General features: G+C 41.6%; 1 protein-coding gene across 1 annotated transcript in view; it reads right to left on the bottom strand.

Annotated features, from left to right (window-relative positions):
- Window positions 1–907: 907 nt before the first annotated feature.
- Window positions 908–19,699, bottom strand: part of spata20 (spermatogenesis associated 20) — a 43,576-nt gene continuing 24,784 nt past the window's right edge. Inside the window, exon 16 of the mRNA XM_068305908.1 lies at window positions 908–1,811. Within this exon, the coding sequence (XP_068162009.1) occupies window positions 1,611–1,811 (201 nt within the window). The 3' untranslated portion in view covers window positions 908–1,610. The remainder of the gene's footprint in view (window positions 1,812–19,699) is intronic.

Here is a 19,699-nt window from a genome sequence, read left to right as displayed (position 1 = left end):
TCGAGCGCTAATCTCAACGCTAATTAAAATTTAGCTTGTGCAGCTCATCAGAACAATTAGTGCAGAACAATAATGAGAGGAGTGATGGAATTCAAGAAGGAGGGGGATAACAAACAGTGCATGTGAGGAGAGGGAGCAAACAAAGAAGACAGTGGTTTTATTAGGTCTATGATAGTGAAACATGAAGTACTGAGAGGGAGAGACACGAGTGTGTCTGTAAACTAACCTGGTAGAAAGTGATAGGGTGAGACACACAGGGAGGGAGGGACGGTGACGACGAGGGAGAATCTGGAGGATGTGGATGAAAAGAAGCCCCTAAGTGCCAAAAAAATATGACAGGTTGAGAAAAATAATGTCAAGACGCAACAGTACAAACTTGTTTCTCGCCAAATTCTTTTCAAAACATATTCCTTCATCCTTCCCTGATAGAGGAGAGAAAATCTAATAAGTGCAGAGTCAAGGTGTTTTTGGAAGAGATGGTGAGTCATTTCACATCAAGAGAGGCGCAGGACACGAAGCTACTGTGGAGTCATGTTGGAAACGTTACATCAGCTGCATTTCTTCTCCAATCTACCCTTTTGTCTACAGAGCTGGGAGTAAGGCCCTCTGAGATCTAAACCCGCTCTTCTCAACATCCGTCCACACACGCAGACACACACTCACCTTCATCCAGCCTGCCTCGGGGAAAGGATGAGGAAACGAATACACAGCAGTGGCTTCTCCTCTGATGTGCACAATGAATATTTATAGCACAAAATAAGAGAAAAGCTCACTTCTTTCTTGCTGGGCTAGTCTCATCTTTGATTGAAAAGAAACACAAGTAATAAAAAAAATCAAATCCACATATAATAAATTTTTTTGTAAAACCTTGAATCTATGGGAAAGAAGAAAAGTCTTTCAGTGTTGTTTAAAGCAGAGTTTTATTTCTAGTATCGCTGCATCCTTTGGCAAAAAATAAATTATACAGCACATATGTTTATTTATGTGTACAGTTGTGTATTTAGGTTTAATGTAAAAGCAATGAAAACACACCAGAGAGGAATCTTCGATTCAATCTCACATCAGGGGCAAATGAGGGTGAAATGCTGAATGAAGGATCATAAGAGAGGGTTTTGTTTGTGCTGACACATGATAAACTTTTAAAATGTACTCAGATAGTCAGATCACAGTGACTCTTAGGTCATAGCATAGTGCAAGGCAGTAGTATTTTTCAAACAAGACAGGGAGGACATTTTTATATTAATAGTACGTTGCCACTTCTGCGTTAATTAGTTATTGATTTTAGAACATTTATAAACTTGAATTTCATTATGGCTCTACCGATAACCTGCCTCTGAGAGTCTGCTAAAAGATATATTTGAGTTGATATTTTGGATTTTGCTGATGAACACTCTGGAGTTACAGGTTTAGCCGTCCAAGTTCGAATGACAAAGTCCGAAACCAAAGCCAGCAAAAACTACGATCATCTCTGCCAAGGACTATTTAGATTTCCTGACAAGCTCCGTCGTCAATGGAAAAGCAGAAACAAACACATATAAATACTGTAGTTGAAGAATCAGGTCAGGGTTACGTATGTGTGTGACGTTTAGAAATATCCTGTCAAACTTCAGTCAGTTTTTTTGGGCCTCGGTCTGAGAGAATCCATCCAGCAGGAGCCTCCGAAGCTCCTGCGGGTCAGTGACAGGAAGCGAACAGGTGAAGTCCTGACAGACGTACGCTGTGGCTACACCACCCTTCTGGCACATGGAGGACAGGACAGGCAGACGCTGGCTCAGGAAACCATCTCCGTCTTTGTCGATGAGCATCAGGACCTGAACAGAGGGAGGAGGATGCAAGAAAAATAGAGATCCTTTTATTTCACTTTTGTCATTTTTCCACCAGTTGACGTTTGGCGATCATTCATGACATCATCTTACTGCTCTTATTCTACTCTTAGCGGGGAATTAAATTAACCTTAAGAGCCACTGACTGTTTATCTCTTGAGGCGCTTGAATTCTCAATGAGCATCTATTGATGTGAATATCATGGTTAATTTAGTAGCGGAGCCAAACACTGAGGCACCGCTGTGGGAACATGAGTTTGAAGCCAAATGGAAAAGGACAGCAAAATAACGATTTGTCGAATATGCAGCAAAAATACCACAATGTCAGAAAAGAAACTAACATTGATCATCCCACCCTACTCTATGTGGTGTCTTATTCAAACATAATACCCTCCTAAAAACAATGCTCACACCACTGCTGCCCTTTCACACCAAACACGTGATTTATTTTGTTGCTTCAGTTCATGGTGGTGTGTGTGTATCTGCTGGTGTTCAAAGTTTAGTGTCTGTCCCTGAGACAGATTTCCGTCAAACATGGTTGACACCAGTGTGCTGTATTTAGCAGAATGACACACCAGTCAATACATACTGGTTCTGTTTCAAACTGGTCCACTCAGTCGCAGATGTCTTTGATTCAGTCATGGATTTATGTATCAAAATGGAAAAGAAAGATTTCTGAGTGAGCGGAATCCCTTCAGTTAATAATATCAGGGTTAGGATTTGCTCTAATGTTGCTGTGATATTTAATAATTTATTAATTTAGTTCATTTGCTTCATTCTTTTGTACATGACATGTCAAAATAGGAATTTTGCAAGGAATTCCAATTCAAAAACCAAAAGAATGACTCCTTACCTTTTAACATTCTTATAAGAGTATAAACAACAATTTTATCCTTTAAAGCTGCACCAATCTACAGAAAAATGGGCCCAATTAACAAGTGAGAAATGGGAGGAAGTTTGATGTTGTCCATATAGTCAGTCCTCTTTGCAACCTGAATTCAACTATCAGACAACTTTGTCCATTTGAGCCGACACTCCCTCCTTTGTTTCCCTTTGGACTGCCAACATTCATCACCCTCACCGTCGCCTAAAACCATCGGCATCATCTCCATCCTGCCATGAGCCGTATGTTTCCTTAAGTGAATGCCTAAAGTGATCGATTCAACCATTAGGAATATATTGGTGGATAACACCATCTGCAACTTTAATTAATGCCAGGAAACTATCAGAACTCATCTTGTACAAGTGAAAAACATCTCCACTCCACTCTTTTTCTAAACATCCTGCCTGGTAAAGATTATGGGACGATGCAGTGATATTGTTAGTTTGTTATGTTCTTCTTCACAGAGATGCTGTAGTACCTGTCAGACACAGTTCAGGGCGTATATAACGTCAAACACATGACTCAAGACAGGGCTGTAGGGAGTTGGCTGTAAACATCATGGATCCTCATACACACATAAGGGAAGACTCAGGCTAAGAGGTGTGATGGACTGTGGTCATTAAAGTGTAACTGTTGCTATGGAGACGGGAGGAGGATTTCCCCATGAAGGCAAACCTTTTCCTCTCTTGTCAGGACTCGTCTTTTTTTTTCTTGTCATCCTCACGCAATCGCTCTCCGGATTGAGATCACATGCAGACGTGACCTCACCTTTGAGGTCAATGCTGTAGCCTGTCTATGTCACAGATGTATGCCTGGGGACCGGACACCATGGAGCATGTGTTTGTTGGAAGGATGCTGAAAGTGAGCAAAGGCTGAGACAGTTTGTGTCTATGTATATACAAGGCTTGTGAACGCGAGGCAGTGAAATGCCAAGTGTGTAGTTGTAGGACAGCTGGCTACACATGACAGCATGGTGAAAGTCCCACAGGGTTAATTCCTTCATACAGTGTGCAACCCTGAAACCAACACATCAAAACACACACACACACACACACACACATACACACACACACACACACACACACACACACACACACTAAATGTCCCTATCCTGACAGCTCCCTCCCACTCTTCCTCTCTCACTCTGCCAAACTGGACGAGCTCAGACGCTTTAAAAGAACAGAGTGTACCTGGGCGCTGACAATAACACACAATCACACACACACACACACACACACACACACACACACACACACACACACACACACACACACACACACACACACACACACACACACACACACACATCTTCAGAAACACTTTGAATGTTTCCCTTTCCTCTGATTTGGTTCCAGCTGGACTCCTAGGCCGCCCACCATCAACGAGGTGGAGCCTATAAAAAAACCACCACAGCAACACACCAAACACACACACACTTTGGAGAGACTCTGTCATACCTGAGGAAGAGCAATGATGGTGGCCGTGAAGATTTCCACACACAGCCAAGCATGAGGAGATTTACCTCCTCCATCTTCTCACTATTTTGTCTGCCTCGAACGCAGACAAACGACGGGACCCACTCGGTCATCATAACAACCTCCCATCTGGACCGCCCCGGGACAAAAGCAGACACACGTTTACACTCGGACAAATGGAGGGAGGTGATGCTTTCAGGGCCACATGCGGCGCACACGTTTTCAGTCATGCAGCAACACTGACTCCACCATCAGATGCATTTGTTCATCTTAATATTGGCCAGGGGGAGGGGGTACAGGGAGATGATGAAGAAGACGAAAAAAACTGGGATGGAGAGATTTTATGAGATTTTCTGACTGTCAACAAACAATTTTGTCTTTTTGTCCATGAATTATTTTTCCAGAGTTCGGTGTTAGTTTTGTCTATTGTAATGGGACTAATTAAGAATATCATGATGGATTAAACAGATTATTTCTCACTCATAATTCAAATACTTCGTGCAAATATGATGACAACGGTGGTGAAAATAAGAATGTAATTGAAATGACACTTCCAGGAATGAACTTTTGCACACGTTAACTCTTGTATCTTATTATGCAGGTCATGAATAAGTGGAGTGAATAACACATTTACATTTTTGTAGTGTTCATGTTTCCCCTCCACCTGTATGTAGAGTTAAGGAGGTCTTTTGTCCAGACGTCCCTGTGATATTTTGTCTCGCTAATGAAAAACAAAAATTCAAAACCACACTGCAGTTATTGAAATGCCCCTGCAATTGCAACTCAGAAACGCTTTGTTAGAAATATTTAAATAAAGGAATACATGAACAAAAAGATACAGGCTGCAGTCTCTCCTGACCTGAGTGGGTGAGCCTGTTATAGCTGTTTCTTCTGCGTGCACATAACAAATGGTGCGCTTTGTGTGCTTTGCATGCTGAGCTTCAGTTTTCAGCTGGCAACTAAATCACCAGCATCCGTAGTGACATGTGAGGATGCCAACATGCCTCAGGAGATTTAACAGTTTCTGTCTGCAATCATGCCCCGACACCAACAGCACACTTCATCAGCTCATGTTGCATGTCCAATGAAAGGGGACTTAAATTTGTAATAAATGTCAAATGAGCTTAAAACACTACGGAGATCAACTAAACGCTTATTCACTTAAAGAAATTGCTTTGCTTCTGTTTCAGTCGGTCGGTCGGGGTCACGCTGCAGAAGGCTGATGAACACTAATGACCCCAGAGACCCACCATCAGGCATCAGAACTTGTCAGATCACAGACTTCCTGATGCCACGAGAGGTGCTTCATTAGCTTTTAGACACTCAACAGGTATGGAAGGGAGGGTGAAAAAAAAAAAAGCTTTCTTTCTATTCGTCAGGAAACTGTAAACTTAGGCTAGGGCAGAGACGTCGAGTCCAAAGTCATGTGTGAAACAGTGAAGCGCTGGAACATGACGCCTGTTAGATCATACTGTGGAGTCATATGTGCATTCACCCGTACTGTTTTGTGCAATGGTAATTAATTTACAGACAGACTAGCGGGAGCCCGTTGAAATTCAAAACAATAATAAAAACAATAAAACAATAATATCAGACTTAGTTTGTTTTCTTTTTTTTTCTTCACCGTCACAAGAAAGCAAACCGCTGTGTCCGACGAAGGCGTAACGGATCCGTGTGTGTGGGACGGACGAAGACGAAGGCCGCTTCGGCATTACCGTCCAGCCATCCGGGTAGACGCCGGCTTCGTGAGTTCGGTCCTGGTGAATAAACCATCAGGGTTTCCCCACACGACAACGCGAGGTCCGTCACAATCAAAAAATATAAACCGCTATGTTTGACAAAGCCAAAAACGGCTCTGTAAAAGTGAGAGACATGGACAAATGTGAATACCGGCGCTAACTCAGCTAGCGGTCCGAACTTCAAGGTGGACGCCGGAAGCGTGACAGCGTGAGGTTTTCAAGTGAGCTTATTCAAGTATATAGGTGGAGATAGATGCAATCATATATTAAATTCCAAAACAGAACAGGAAAGACAGCTCTGCCAGAGGAAATGTCACAGACCAGCTGGAGATTCAGTGTTATATCATCTGGATATTTTCTCCATTTAAGTTGTATTTTTTAGGAAAAAATGCAATATCAGCATCAGCTTTGAAATATTCCTTCAGATAGTAATTACTAATCTGAATTTGCTTGAGGGATTACATACAGTAGCTCTTCTGGCCCAGGAACGGCTCTGGATTGCCCAGGATGGGCAGTAAAAGTGTTGCCTGTGGAGAGGGATGCCTGGAATACCCGGCTTGTCCTGCTGTCATGGCAACCAAATGCTCGAGCAGTGGAAGAAAATGAATGGATACAGAACAAGGGTCATTGATTGAGATGCACGGATGTTGTGTAAGCAGCAAATGCATTTGTGTCCAGCCTCAGAAAAAATGAGTGTTGCAAGCGACTACACCTGACCTACAAACCCTGATTCAGAGAATCAGATGTGAATCATCCACATCTAATCCATCTGCGAATTTGACAATGATTTTTATGAAGATTGGCTTTTATGAGACGGATAATTCCTGTTTAACCCCAGTGCCTGTAGTGTATTATGGTAACATATTGTACACACATGCAGCCCCATTCAATTTACACAATCTTTATGATCATCATAAATGCAAAGTCCTTGATTGGTTTGGTTGGGTAAGATGGATGTCATTGACAACCTGCAAACAGCATTATCTATAAAATAAACTCTGTAAACTCCCACCTTATTTCAGCTCCACTCTATTAAGCGCATGCTTTTCAATTTACCTCGTTTTGACAAATCTTTGAAAAACTGCATTCTCTCACTACACAACATAGATATAAAACAACTTAGAAAAAACTACTAACAAAGGGTGTGTGTTTTCCTTCAGAGGCCACAATGTGTAACTATTTTGTTGTACTGAGGATTTTTGTAAAACAATTATATTTGTAGAATTTTAATATGCGGGATCTGTTACAACCTTCGCCAGATTTTTCTTATCACTTGTTTTAGTCTCAAAAGTTAAATGAATTTGAAATAAAAACATTAAACAAACCTTTATTAATGTATTTATTAAAGTTTGCGGTTGTTTGTCCACCAAATATCTTCACAAGAGTTGCAGATAGAAAGATGAAAGAAAAAGCACATTACTCGGAAGGCAAAGAGGAGGAAACCTTGACCTTGAGGAAAGTAGGTCAAGGTCATATTTTAACTTTCATACACTCAGGAACTGGATAAGATAGAAAGACCAGGGAAAAGGCCATTGTGAGTAAGACCGTAGATCAAAGCTAGTGCTTTGATTTATGAAAGTAGCTAGGTCAGGGTAAAATTTTGAATTCAGGGGTGACGCGGGATGTTGCAGTCTCTGACTGCCTTGGTTCTAGTTCACCATTTAAATAGCAACATGGAGTTGATTATCTGTTATCTAGACCAATGGTCCCCAACACCTGGACCATGGACCGTACCAGTCCATTGGTCAATCGGTACCGGGCCGCACAGAAACAACATTTAACTTATTTCAGTTTGATTACATTGCACTTTAATGGGTTGATGTATTGTGATTGTCAGTGTTCGTGTGTTTGTTCGTTCGTTCGTCCGTCCATCCGTTAGTATGTCCACCAAATATGCAACTGCTGCAATCTATCTATCTGTATCTATCTATCTATCTATCTATCTGTATCTATCTATCTATCTATCTATCTATCTATCTATCTATCTATCTATCTATCTGTATCTATCTATCTATCTGTATCTATATGAATCATCTATCTATCTAGATCAAAGTTAGTGCTTTGATCAATGACAGTAGGTCAGAGCATTAGCTTTGATCTTTGACCTATGCAAGTAGGTCAGGGTAAAAATTTGAATTCAGAGAGTTTTTGACTGCATTGGTTGTAGTAACATCCCACTTCAAAGCGGTGATGTATTGTAATTGTCAACATTTGTGTGTTAGTCCATTCATTCATCCGTAAGTCCGTTAGTGAGTCCACCAAAGGATGAAAATGAGATGATCACCTTGACCTTGAGAAAACTAGGTCAAGGTCAAATTTCAACTTTTTAACTCTCAGGAACCAGATAAAGATAGAAAGATGAGGGAGAAGGCCAGTGTGAGTAAGACCTTAGATCATAGCTACTGCTTTGATCAGTGACAGTAGATCAGGGCACTAACTTTGATCTTTGACCTATGCAAGTAGGTCAGGGTAAAATTTTGAATTCAGGGGAAAAGCAGACTTCAGAATTGTGGTTGCCATGTTGTGGGATGTTGCAGTCTGTGACTGCCTTGATTCTAGTTCTAGTTGTAATTGTCAGTGTTCGTGTGTTTGTCCGTTTGTTCGTTTGCCCGTTCGTACGTTAGTATGTCCACCATATATCTTTGCAACCGTTGCAGATGGCAATATTCAATCTCAGGCGGCAAGAAGGATGAAAATGAGATGATGACTTAGACCCTGAGAAAACTAGGTCAAGGTCAAATTTTAACTTTTGTACACGAAGGGACCAGTATGAGTAAGACCACAGATTAAAGCTAGTGCTTTGATCTATGAAAGTAGGACGATCTTTGACTTATGCAAGTATGTCAGGGTAAAATTTTGAATTAAAGGTTGTCGCGGGATGTTGCAATCTGTGACTGCCTTGTTTATTATTGATTCTGAACGATGTTTTGTTTTAAAATGAATGAATTCTTGCCTCCACATCTGTCTATAAGTCACTCTTGGACGCATTTCTAGATGCTTGCCCCGGTCACATAACTGCCTTCTTAAAGGGGCCGATCCTGCTGCTAACAAAGAATACGGTACTGACTAATTGAAACTCTCAAGCTAGCAATACCAACAAAAAACAAATGTTGGTGCAATGTTACGAGGACACTGTTAATAAAGTCGATACACATTGAATCCACATTACCATATTTAGAAAAAAAAACAGTTTTAATGCTGGTCGGATCATTTTATCTCGTCGTATGTATCCACCACACCTTAAAGGCCGGTTCATGAAAACACTGTCTGACGTTAAACTGGTCCATGGCGCAAGAAAGGTTGAAGACCACTGGTCTACACAACTAACATTGGTGTTTGCATCCTGAGAGATTTACAGGGTTTGAATGCTGCCACAGGAGACCACCAATAGAGTGTTTGTAGTTTCACCAGTGGCCAATGACTGGGGATTTGACTATAATGTCGTACTTAAAAACGTAAAGAGTACAGCCTGGGATAAAAAAAAAAAAAATTAACATCTTGTGTGGTAGAATACAGAGAGAGATCTGGGTGGGTTGAGTGAAGATGAGAAAGATGCGCTTTAAACCTGTTTTGGTTACTTTAAGGAGAAATAATTGGAAAGTCAAAAAAAATGTGATGCACAACGTGGTCTTCGATGGAGCAGTCTCCGCTGTGTATAAATGAAAACTAAATCCTGGCATTACCGATGAGCGAAACCTCAGAACTGTGTTTCTTACTTTCGCCTGCCAAATGAGATTTTGGCTGAGTGTTTCTACTCTTTATGAACGTTCAAACTGGTTGGATAAGTTGTTTAAATTGTTGTTTTAAAAAGTTTATACGACATATTCAGACTGCTCTTGTTTTTTAAGGTTTTTCTGCAATGTCTTTCCTTTTGTTACGACCTACAGTACAAACAATGTATTCATGAAGACAAAAATTGGGAGATATAAAATTTAAAAAAAACAACTTGATATCTACGAATTTGTAGCTCCGTGCTCCTTCATGTCTGAAGATATCCTTCCAAATGAAACAAAACTTTTTTTTTTTTAAAAAGGGAGAAGTTGTGGAAACAACTGACAGGATCATTCAAAGGTAATGAATGTTAAGCCTCATGAATGCCATGACCAGGTATGAAAAGAGAATGTTTGAACAGTCTGATCGTTCACCAACATGGATTAATGATCCTTTGTGAAACACTTGATTATAAAAGACTTCCTATCACACAAACCTGCTCTCAAACAATTTGCTTATTTCTCTGACCACTGTTTCCTGAAACAATAACAGATGAAGAGAGTAAAAGTGTGATGAGAACATCATCATCAGTAAACAAGAGAAAACAAGATGCAAGCAGAGGGATTTACTGAAAATTAACTGAAACATACCTTCTCCACATGCACTACCTCTATAGTAGGAAACACCACCACCAGAGCCGTCACTCAAACAAATGAGGTTAAAGCAAGAACTAAATGGAATTATATGTAAAAATTCCAATTGACAAATTCTATTTTCTAACACATTTTGATGCACAGTGGTGTGCAATGTGTGTAGAATGTGTTACGATCTGCAGGCAGGTATCAGCTGGGATCTCTCCCACAGCTGTCAGTCACCCTGGGTTCTGTTCTCATTTCCTGGGAAAAGGTGAAACAATTCCTAGAAGACACCTACAATTATCCCGTGATGAAAGAACAGGATTGTGATGAAGGACAGATGGGAGAAGAAGCTTGGACCGGGAGTTCAAAAGGTCACTGAGGAGGTCAGTGAGGCTGTATGACTTATATCATGCACTGGAGTTGGCATGAGCAGTTGCTCCAGATGAAGAGCCGTGTCTTTGTCTCCTTCCTCCAGTCCTTCAGCCTGCCCTTCCCTAACCCCGCCAACTCTTTCCCTCGTCTCTAAGGTCTTGTTAGGGATTCGCCGTCGTATCGCTTCAGAAGGACTATCAAAGCGGCCCGCTCTCTTCTTAAAGGACATGGGCCACCCTTAATTCTCTTCTCTCATTTATCGTCTATCTCTTTCAGCACAACTTTGTTCTTCCTCACTTGGGAATGTGATCAGACAATGTAGAAGGGCACCGAAGCTGGAATAAATGAGAATCTTGTCTACTTCCACTTATCCCCTCGTTTCCCATAGCATATCAGATGTGGTTTTAATCTTTGCACCAGGGCAGTGCTGACTTGTGTGTACCTGCTACTTATAGCATTTAAGCTACGAGTTGATTTGTCAACAATATGCATGTGAATGGGAAGCTGATATCAAATGAGAAGGCACTGAATAAATACATGTATCTACAAGGGATGTGACAACATCCTTCGCAGAGATGGAGATAGATGATAAAAGGAGATCTGCTATGGTGACACCTAACAGAGGAGGAAAGAAATATGAGGAGGAGGAGAAGTAGAAGAAGATCTACATCCGATGTGACAGTTGAGCACCTGTATGACATGAGCTCACACAAACACTTGCCAACACTCTCCTTTCCATATAACATCCACTCACTGCAGTTCCTCTATCGCTGGACTCTGCTAACAAAGACAAGAAGACCTACTCAAATTGTTTTTGGGGGTAAAAACAGCTGAGGCTGATTAACACACATACAGAAGAGAATTCACAACATGAGTCACGTAATTCATACATTCATTTTCCGAAACACTTTATTCGCCGTAGCGGGTCACGGGAAGTTTGGGCTTATCCCAGCTGGCCTAGGGCGTAAGGAGGGGCAAACTCTGGGCCGCGGAGCCACACAAAGAGACAACCACGCACGCTCACACTCACTCCTACCGACAATTTTGAACGGCCAATTAACCTGAAGCGCATGTTTTTGGAGGTGGGAGGAAGCCGGAGAACCCGGAGAGAACCCACGCAGACATGGGGAGAACATGCAAACTCCACATATAGCAGGACTCCAACCCGGAACCACCTTGCTGTGCGGCGACAGCGCTACCTACCGTGCCGCCACATGAATTACAGTTCTTGTAAAATATTATAAAACTCATAAGGCACCAAACACATAAATTTTATGCCTACGGGAATCCATTCTTTGAAAGACCAGTTAAACTGCTTTGTTTCTGCCAAGATTGTGTGTTGTGTTTACACCAGAACAACCTTGAGAACAAAACAGCATCGCCCTTCATGCGGCACGTTGAGAATATAATCTTTTTTTCTTCTTTTACAGGATAAGCATGAATTAAAATGTTCTTAATTCAAATTGGAAAAATATCTTATTGCCATGCAGCCTCAATAACAATGCAGAATATTATTTTTAAGGTAGATATCATATAATTAACTCCTGCAGAGTCTTTAGCTTGGGTGGGGGAGACCACGAAAAACTGCATCTCAAGCTGGGGTTCTCTCACAAATGAATACTATCAAACTTTGATCCCACTCTAATCAAACTGCGTTTCTATGTAGAAAAATAAATAAATCAGAATTTATTGCAGCATTTCTAATTACTGACAACGTTTAAGCATGATTGTAAGAGCTGAAATTGATTCATGTAAGATAAAGAGCTGGAATGAATCGAGATGCGCAAAGTGTTGTGTTGACTTGAGGTGGTAAATAAGTGAATAACTTCGTATGTGTGTGAATGTACTGTATGTGTGTGTGTGGCTGAGAGAGACAGAGAGACTCTCATTCTGATCAATTAGAGCATATTGGCCTTGAACCACAGATTTAAATTATATATCTGGTCTTAGCTATCTAATGTTTGTCAGAGCATTATCCTCTTCTTCACTCTTACTTTTACATCTTCCATTTATCTCAATGAACATTCTTTGATCTTTTCTCACACTTAGTGCTTCTATATGTTGCTCTTATGATCCCACCTTGAACGTAATCCTTTATCTTTCTCATACTGTTTCCCATTCTACACGAGTCTTTGTTGTTTTTCATCCAGTTTATGTAATCTGTCAACTAAAAGCCTTGTTCGGATTTAAACCAGGAATTAATCACCAGTTGTACAGAATATTTTTTCTTTTAATTTCATACACTAATCTAATCCCCGAAGGGAAATTAAGAGCACACTCTGGTTAGTAAATACTTCAAATGCATGCAAGCATGTTAGTGTGTATAGGCCCCTGTAGCACACACATACCCACACACACAAGGGGGCCAGTAGGCATGCAATGGGAGGTAGAGTGGCGGGCAGCTCCATCATAGTGCGCCCAAAATGAGCAACGTAAAGGGGGACAGCCCCTTGCTCAAGGGTGCCTCTGCAGTGCTCCAAAGTGAGCTGACACCTCCCACTGTCAGCTCACACTCTGGGTGTTTTTGGTCGGGAGCAGGAATCAAACCGCCGATTTTAGGAACATTAGACGACCCGCTCTACCGCCTGCTCTACCACTGAGCCACTGCAGCCCCAAATAGGAATAGGATATCTAAATCAATTTTTGTGCATAAAAGTGTGGAAATTATCAAAAGGACAAATAACAAATAATTCAATCTATCTAACGCTTTTCTGTAAATGCTTAAAAACTCTAACAGTTCGCTAAACTCCATCACCATCGGTTGACCAATCAAGCTTAGTAAAACTATCAGTAGTCATTTCAGGGTTATGATATGGAGTTCATACAACACAACAGAATAATGTTTTGATAGCACTGCAGGGTTCACCATGGTAAGAGATGGATGAATATCATGAATTTATACTTGTTCACTACCGACTGATTAAAAATGTAGACTGTAGCCAGACTGAGATGGTTTGGACATGTCCAGAGAGATAGTGAATATATTGGTAGAAGGATGCTGAGTTTTGAACTGCCAGGCAGGAGGCCTAGAGGAAGACCATAGAAGAGATTTACGAATGCAGTGAAAGAGGACATGAAGGTAGTTGGTGTGAGAGAAGAGGATGCAGAAGACAGGGTTAGATGGAGGCAACTGATTCGCTGTGGCAAACCCTGAAGGGAAAAGTCAAAAGGAGAAGAAGACTACTGACTGATTAAAATGAAGGGATGAAAGAAGTGGCATGTCTTTGTCCTTGATGACACTAAACCAGTTGTTTAGAAATGTAAGCGAGAAGCTGGTAGAGGATAAACCACATCCAACACATCCACCCATCTTCAGAACACCATCCCTGTCCTCAGATCAAGTTATTGTTCATTCTGGTGTGATTTGGGTCAAACTCTTACCTCACAGCAAGGTCCAGAGTTCTCTGTTTCTGTTCATGTTCTATACGTCTGTGTGGGTTTTCTTTGGGTTCCCTGACTTCCTCACAGCACCAAAATAATGAATGAATGAGTGAATAAATAGATTGTAGGTGTGAATGTCAGGGAAAATGATTGAGAATGATCTTTCCAAAAAGACCTGCAATGCACTGGTGCCGTGTCTAAGGTGTACCGTGCCTGAAATCAGATGGGATAGGCAGTCAGAGAAAATGTATTGGATGAACGAATTGACATATCTCTTTTGTAATAGCGTAGTATAGAGCAGGGGTCACCAAAGGGCGGACCGCGGTCCAGATCCTGTCCGGACCTGTGACCACACCATGATAAATTTACGAAAGTAGATTTTCTTGGAGAATTTGTTCTGATGGTCGCGGCTACAGACGGCGGGCACTACTCCTCCTGTTAATACAGTAATAGCTCCACTCAGTTCAGCCAATCAGATTGTGTGTTTACCTGCTCTGTCAGCGCACCTGGAAGTGAGATATCCCGCTGCTGCTACCGCTCTTAGTTTACCGCTACAGAGGAAGGGAGACACTGAGGACAGAATAGCTCCAAATGAGGAGAGGTTAATGAGGAAAACCGCTGGTTATTAATGAGTGTACAGAGAAATTTATGTTTATTCTTACGTCAGGCAGTTCAAAACCATCGTGCCTCATATGCATTGAACACGTAGCATTAATTAAAAATTGTAACGTGAAGCACCACTATCAAACAAAGCACGGAACTTTTGAGCAAAGTTATCCCCTGAAGTCCGAGATAAGGGCAAAATAACCGAGCAAAATGCAAGCAAATGTTCACTAAAGGCATGGTGGATTTTGGGGTTACATAAAAAATCTTTTAGTGATGGGACAGTTGTGAAAGAGAGCTTAAAGTCCATTCCAACCAAGATTTAAATGACTGGCAGGCCATTCTCATGCCCATTTCTCTCACGAAAAAAGTTCATTTGCATTTTTCCCTGAAAGAGCCACTTTTTATTTATGCTTTCTGAAGATGTTAATGTTTTTTACTTGAAATCTAGGCCTCCAGTTCTTTAGGCTGGGACCTCTTTATGAGAAAAAAGCATTATTTAGCTCTGTTTACACTTTATTTTTAATTCTGAGGTTTGTGTGTGCTCTTCAACCTTACATAAAGGCTTTAAATTTATTTGCCTGCGTCTACTTTTATTTATGGTAAAATAACAGGTTTTTCACTCAGTTGAATAATAATCTGCAATGAAAATGGATAATAACTGAAAACGTAGCCATCGGGGCTGGCTACAAGACACAAACTGGACTTGGACCTTATACTAGGAGGAAATTTTAATAACTGGACCTCCGTGACTTTTAATTGAATACCCCTGCTATAGAGTTTATATTGATGATGAACTGTTTTAAAATTGGGCGATGACATCTCCTAGTCACGTGACTGCACCAGAGAATCAACTGAAACACACCCTATGACATAATTTTGGAAAACTTTCTTACAGAACTTCAACGACTGAGCATCCCCTGTGACCAAGAGACAGTAACAGGCTGATTCTGGTCTTAGCTTGGGGTGATGGGAGATAACTTACATCCCCCTTAAAAATTGATCCCTCTTGGTAATGGCTCTATCTGCTCCTTGTCTCTCCGGTGGGATCTGGAATGGTCTGCATGTTGCTACATCCACCACCTGATAATGCACTACTCATCTATATTTCAATAGGGCAATGTTGTTTGTTTGTATCTGCGTGTATTTGTGTGTGTGTGTGTGTGTGTGTGTGTGTGTGTGTATGTGTGTGCGTGTGTGTGTCTGAGCGTGTAAACCAATGATTAACAGCACGAAGGGAGAGATGGAGCGTCGCTGGATGAATGCTACTTTAATTTACTGATCTAATTTGTTCTACAAACTGGCGACATAAACAAAACTCAGTAAGCAATCTCACAAGCTATGTGTGTGTGTGTGTGTGTGTGTGTGTGCATTCTGTTTTAATCACATCTGTATGAATTGGTGTGTTTTCGCATGTCTTACTTGTGCTGACACGTTTTATTCTGTAGAACAAGGCTGTGTTTTCCTCTAAATCATTCTTGGGGGAGAATTCACCGGGTTATTCCAGGATGAGAGGAAGCCTATTCTTAAGCATCTTTGAAATGTTAACAATGAGAATAGGAATTTAAAAAAAAAACTAAGTCTATGAAAATGATGTTTGTCAATTTGTTTGGAATAGCTTGATACTCATTAAAGGGACAGTAAAGTCAAAATGAACCGTCTGTATTTGAAGTACATAATTAAACAAAAGGGTTGGTGGCATTTTAATTTTTTTATGAGCATGGAGACTTAGAAAAACAAAATGTATTTAAATTACGGAACGCCATGACAGCAGAAGTGACGCAATCGTAGACATCACGGTGAATCCCTATCAGCACCGTTATATAAATATTATACAGCAAGCCACAACGTAACGAGCCGACAGTATCCCAATTATTTATCAGAATATCATCTAAAATAATGTCATCATCATCAGATACTGAAGACAATGTAGCCACAAGAGAGCACAAGCCAGTGTCTTAATGTGACGGTCCCAAGTCCAGATGAATACAGAGGGTTGTGTCAGGAAAGGCATCTGACGTAAAACTTTTGCAAAATCAAACATGCAAATCAAATCTATGACTTCCATACCGGATCGGTTGAGGCCCGGGTTAACAACGACCGCAATCCGTGCTGTTCAGCTATAGGGTGCCAGTGGAAATTGGACTACTGTTGGTCGAAGAAGGAGAGGAGGACAGTGTGTTCGTAGGACGAGAAAAAAAAGGAACACCAAGAGTATAGAACTGAGAGTAGGGACGTTGAATGTTGGAACTATGACAGGAAAAGGTAGAGAGTTGGTTGACATGATGCAGAGAAGGCAGACATACTGTGTGTCCAGGAGACCAGGTGGAAAGGTAGCAAGGCTAGAAGTTTAAGAGCAGGGTTCAAGTTGTTCTATCATGGTGTAGATAAGAAAAGAAATGGAGTCGGAGTTATCTTGAAGGAGGAATATGTTAGGAATGCCCTGGAGGTAAAAAGAGTGTCAGATATAATGATGAGTCTCAAGCAAGACATCGAAGGTGTGATGTTCAATGTTGTTAGTGGGTATGCTCCACGGGTAGGATGTGAGCTGGAAGAGAAGGAGAAATTCTGGTTGGACTTTGATGAAGTGATGCATAGAATACCTAGAAGTGAGAGAGTTGTCATTGGTGCAGACTTCAGTGGATATGTTGTTACAGGAAACAGAGGGGAAGACGAGGTAATGGGCAGGTTTGGTATCCAGGAAAGGATTGCAGAAGAACAGATGGTGGTTGACTTTGCAAAAGGGATGGAAACGGCTATAGTGAATACTTTCTCCCAGAAGAGGCAGGAGTGTAAGGTGACCTATAAGAGTGGAGGTACAAGCACACAGGTAGACCACATCTTGTGTAGACGGTGTCATCTGAAAGAGATCAGTGACTGCAAAGTAGTGGCAGGTGAGAGTCTGGCCAAACAGCATAGGATGGTGGTGTGTAGGATGACTCTTGTGGTGAGGAAGATGAAGAGGGCAAAGGCAGAGCAGAGGACGAAATGGTGGAAGCTGAAAAAGAAAGAGTATTGCATGACTTTTAGGGAGGAGTTAAAACAGGCTCTGGGTGGTCAGGAGATGCTTCCAGATGACTGGAAAACTACAGCTAATGTGATCAGGGAGACAGGTAGGAGAGTACTTGGTGTGTAATCTGGAAAGAAAGTAGATAAGGAGACTTGGAGATGGAATGAGGAGGTACAGGAGTGTATACAGAGAAAGAGGTTAGCTAAGAAGAAATACGACACAGAGGACTGAGGAGAGTAGACAGGAGTACAGGGAGATGCAGAGTAAGGTGAAGGTAGAGGTAGCAAAGGCCAAACAAGGGGCTTATGATGACTTGTATGCCAGGTTGGACAGTAAGGAGGGGGAGACTGATCAATACAGGTTGGCAAGACAAAGAGACAGAGATGGGAAGGACGTGCAGCAGGTTAGGGTGATTACGGATAGGAATGGAAGTCTATTGACTGGTGCCAGTAGTGTGATGGAAAGATGGAAAGAGTACTTTGAAGAGTTGATGAACGTGGAAAATGAGAGAAAACAATGACTAGAAGAGGTGGCTGTTGTGGAACAGGAAGTAGCAAAGATTAGTCAGGATGAAGTGAGGACGGCATTGAAGAGGATGAAGAGTGGAAAGGAACTCAGTCCTGATGATGTACGTGTGGAAGTAAGGAAGTGTCTAGGAGAGTTAGCAGTAGAGTTTCTGACTGGGTTGTTCAACAGGATCTTAGATAATGAGAAGATGCCTGAGGAATGGAGGAGAAGTGTGCTGGTGTCCATTTTTAAGAACAAAGGAGATGTGCAGAGTTATAACAACTACAGAGGAATAAAGCTGATGAGCCATACAATGAAGTTATGGGAGAGAGTAGTGGAAGCAGGCCCGGCCCAAAAAAAAAGTCACCGTTTGGGTGTCAATATGCAAATTGCAGTGTTATGATCAGGGGTTGGTCAAATCTAGGCTCAGCAATATTATTCAGCAAAAAAATTAAGTCAGCTGAGTATCTGAATGTACTGAATGGCCAGGCAATCCTATAAATGGATTTTTTCTCCTGGATGGCACGATCATATTCCAGGACAACAATGCCAAAATTTATCGGACTCTAACTGTGAAAGAGTGGTCCAGGAAGCGTGAGGAATCATGAGCTTAACCCCATTCAAAGTCTATGGGATGTGCTGGAGAAGACCTTGCAGAGTGGTTTGACTTCTATTGTCAATACAAGAAGTCAGCCGAAAAGTATTGCAATTCTGGACAGATATAAATGCTGTGATGTTGTACGAGGTTGTCAAAACAATGCCGCCGCAAGTGCACACTGCAATCAAAGCTACAGGCAGTCCCACGAAATATTAGTGTAATTTTTTTTGGGCCGGCCAGTGTACAATGAAGTTATGGGAAAGAGTAGTGGAAGCTAGACTAAGGGCAGAAGTGAGCATTTGTGAGCAGCAGTATGGTTTCTTGCCAAAAAAGAGTACTACAGATGCAGTATTTGCTTTGAGGATGTTGATAGAGAAGTACAGAGAAGGCCACAGGGTGCTGCATTGTGTTTTTATAGATCTGGAGAAATCGTTTGACAGAGTGCCCAGAGAGGAACTGTGGTATTGTATGAGGAAGTTTGGAGTGGTCGAGAAGTATGTGAGAGCGGTGCAGGACATGTATGAGGACTGTAAGACAGTGGTGAGGTGGGCTATAGGTGTGACAGAGGAGTTCAAGGTGGAGGTGGGACTTAATCAGGGATCAGCTCTGAGCCCCTTCTTGTTCGCTATGGTGATGGACAGGCTGACAGATGAGGTTAGACAGGAATCTCCATGGACTATGATGTTTGCAGATGACATTGTGATCTGTAGTGAGAGCAGAGAACAGGTGAAGAAGAAGCTAGAAAGGTGGAAGCTTGTCCTGGAAAGGACAGGAATGAAGGTTAGCCGCAGTAAGACAGAGTACATGTGTGTGAATAAGAAGGACCCAGGTGGAAGAGTGAGGTTACAGGGCGAAGAGATCAAGAAGGTAGAAGATTTTCTTGTACTTAGGGTCAACAGTCCAGAGCAATGGAGAGTGTGGAAAAGAGGTGAAGAAGTGTGTACAGGCCGGATAGAACGG

Source organism: Antennarius striatus, chromosome 21 (genome assembly GCF_040054535.1).
Source record: "Antennarius striatus isolate MH-2024 chromosome 21, ASM4005453v1, whole genome shotgun sequence".
In the NCBI taxonomy this organism is placed as follows: Eukaryota; Metazoa; Chordata; class Actinopteri; order Lophiiformes; family Antennariidae; genus Antennarius; species Antennarius striatus.
Note: the sequence above shows the minus strand (reverse complement) of the source record. Positions and strands in the feature narration are given on the sequence as shown.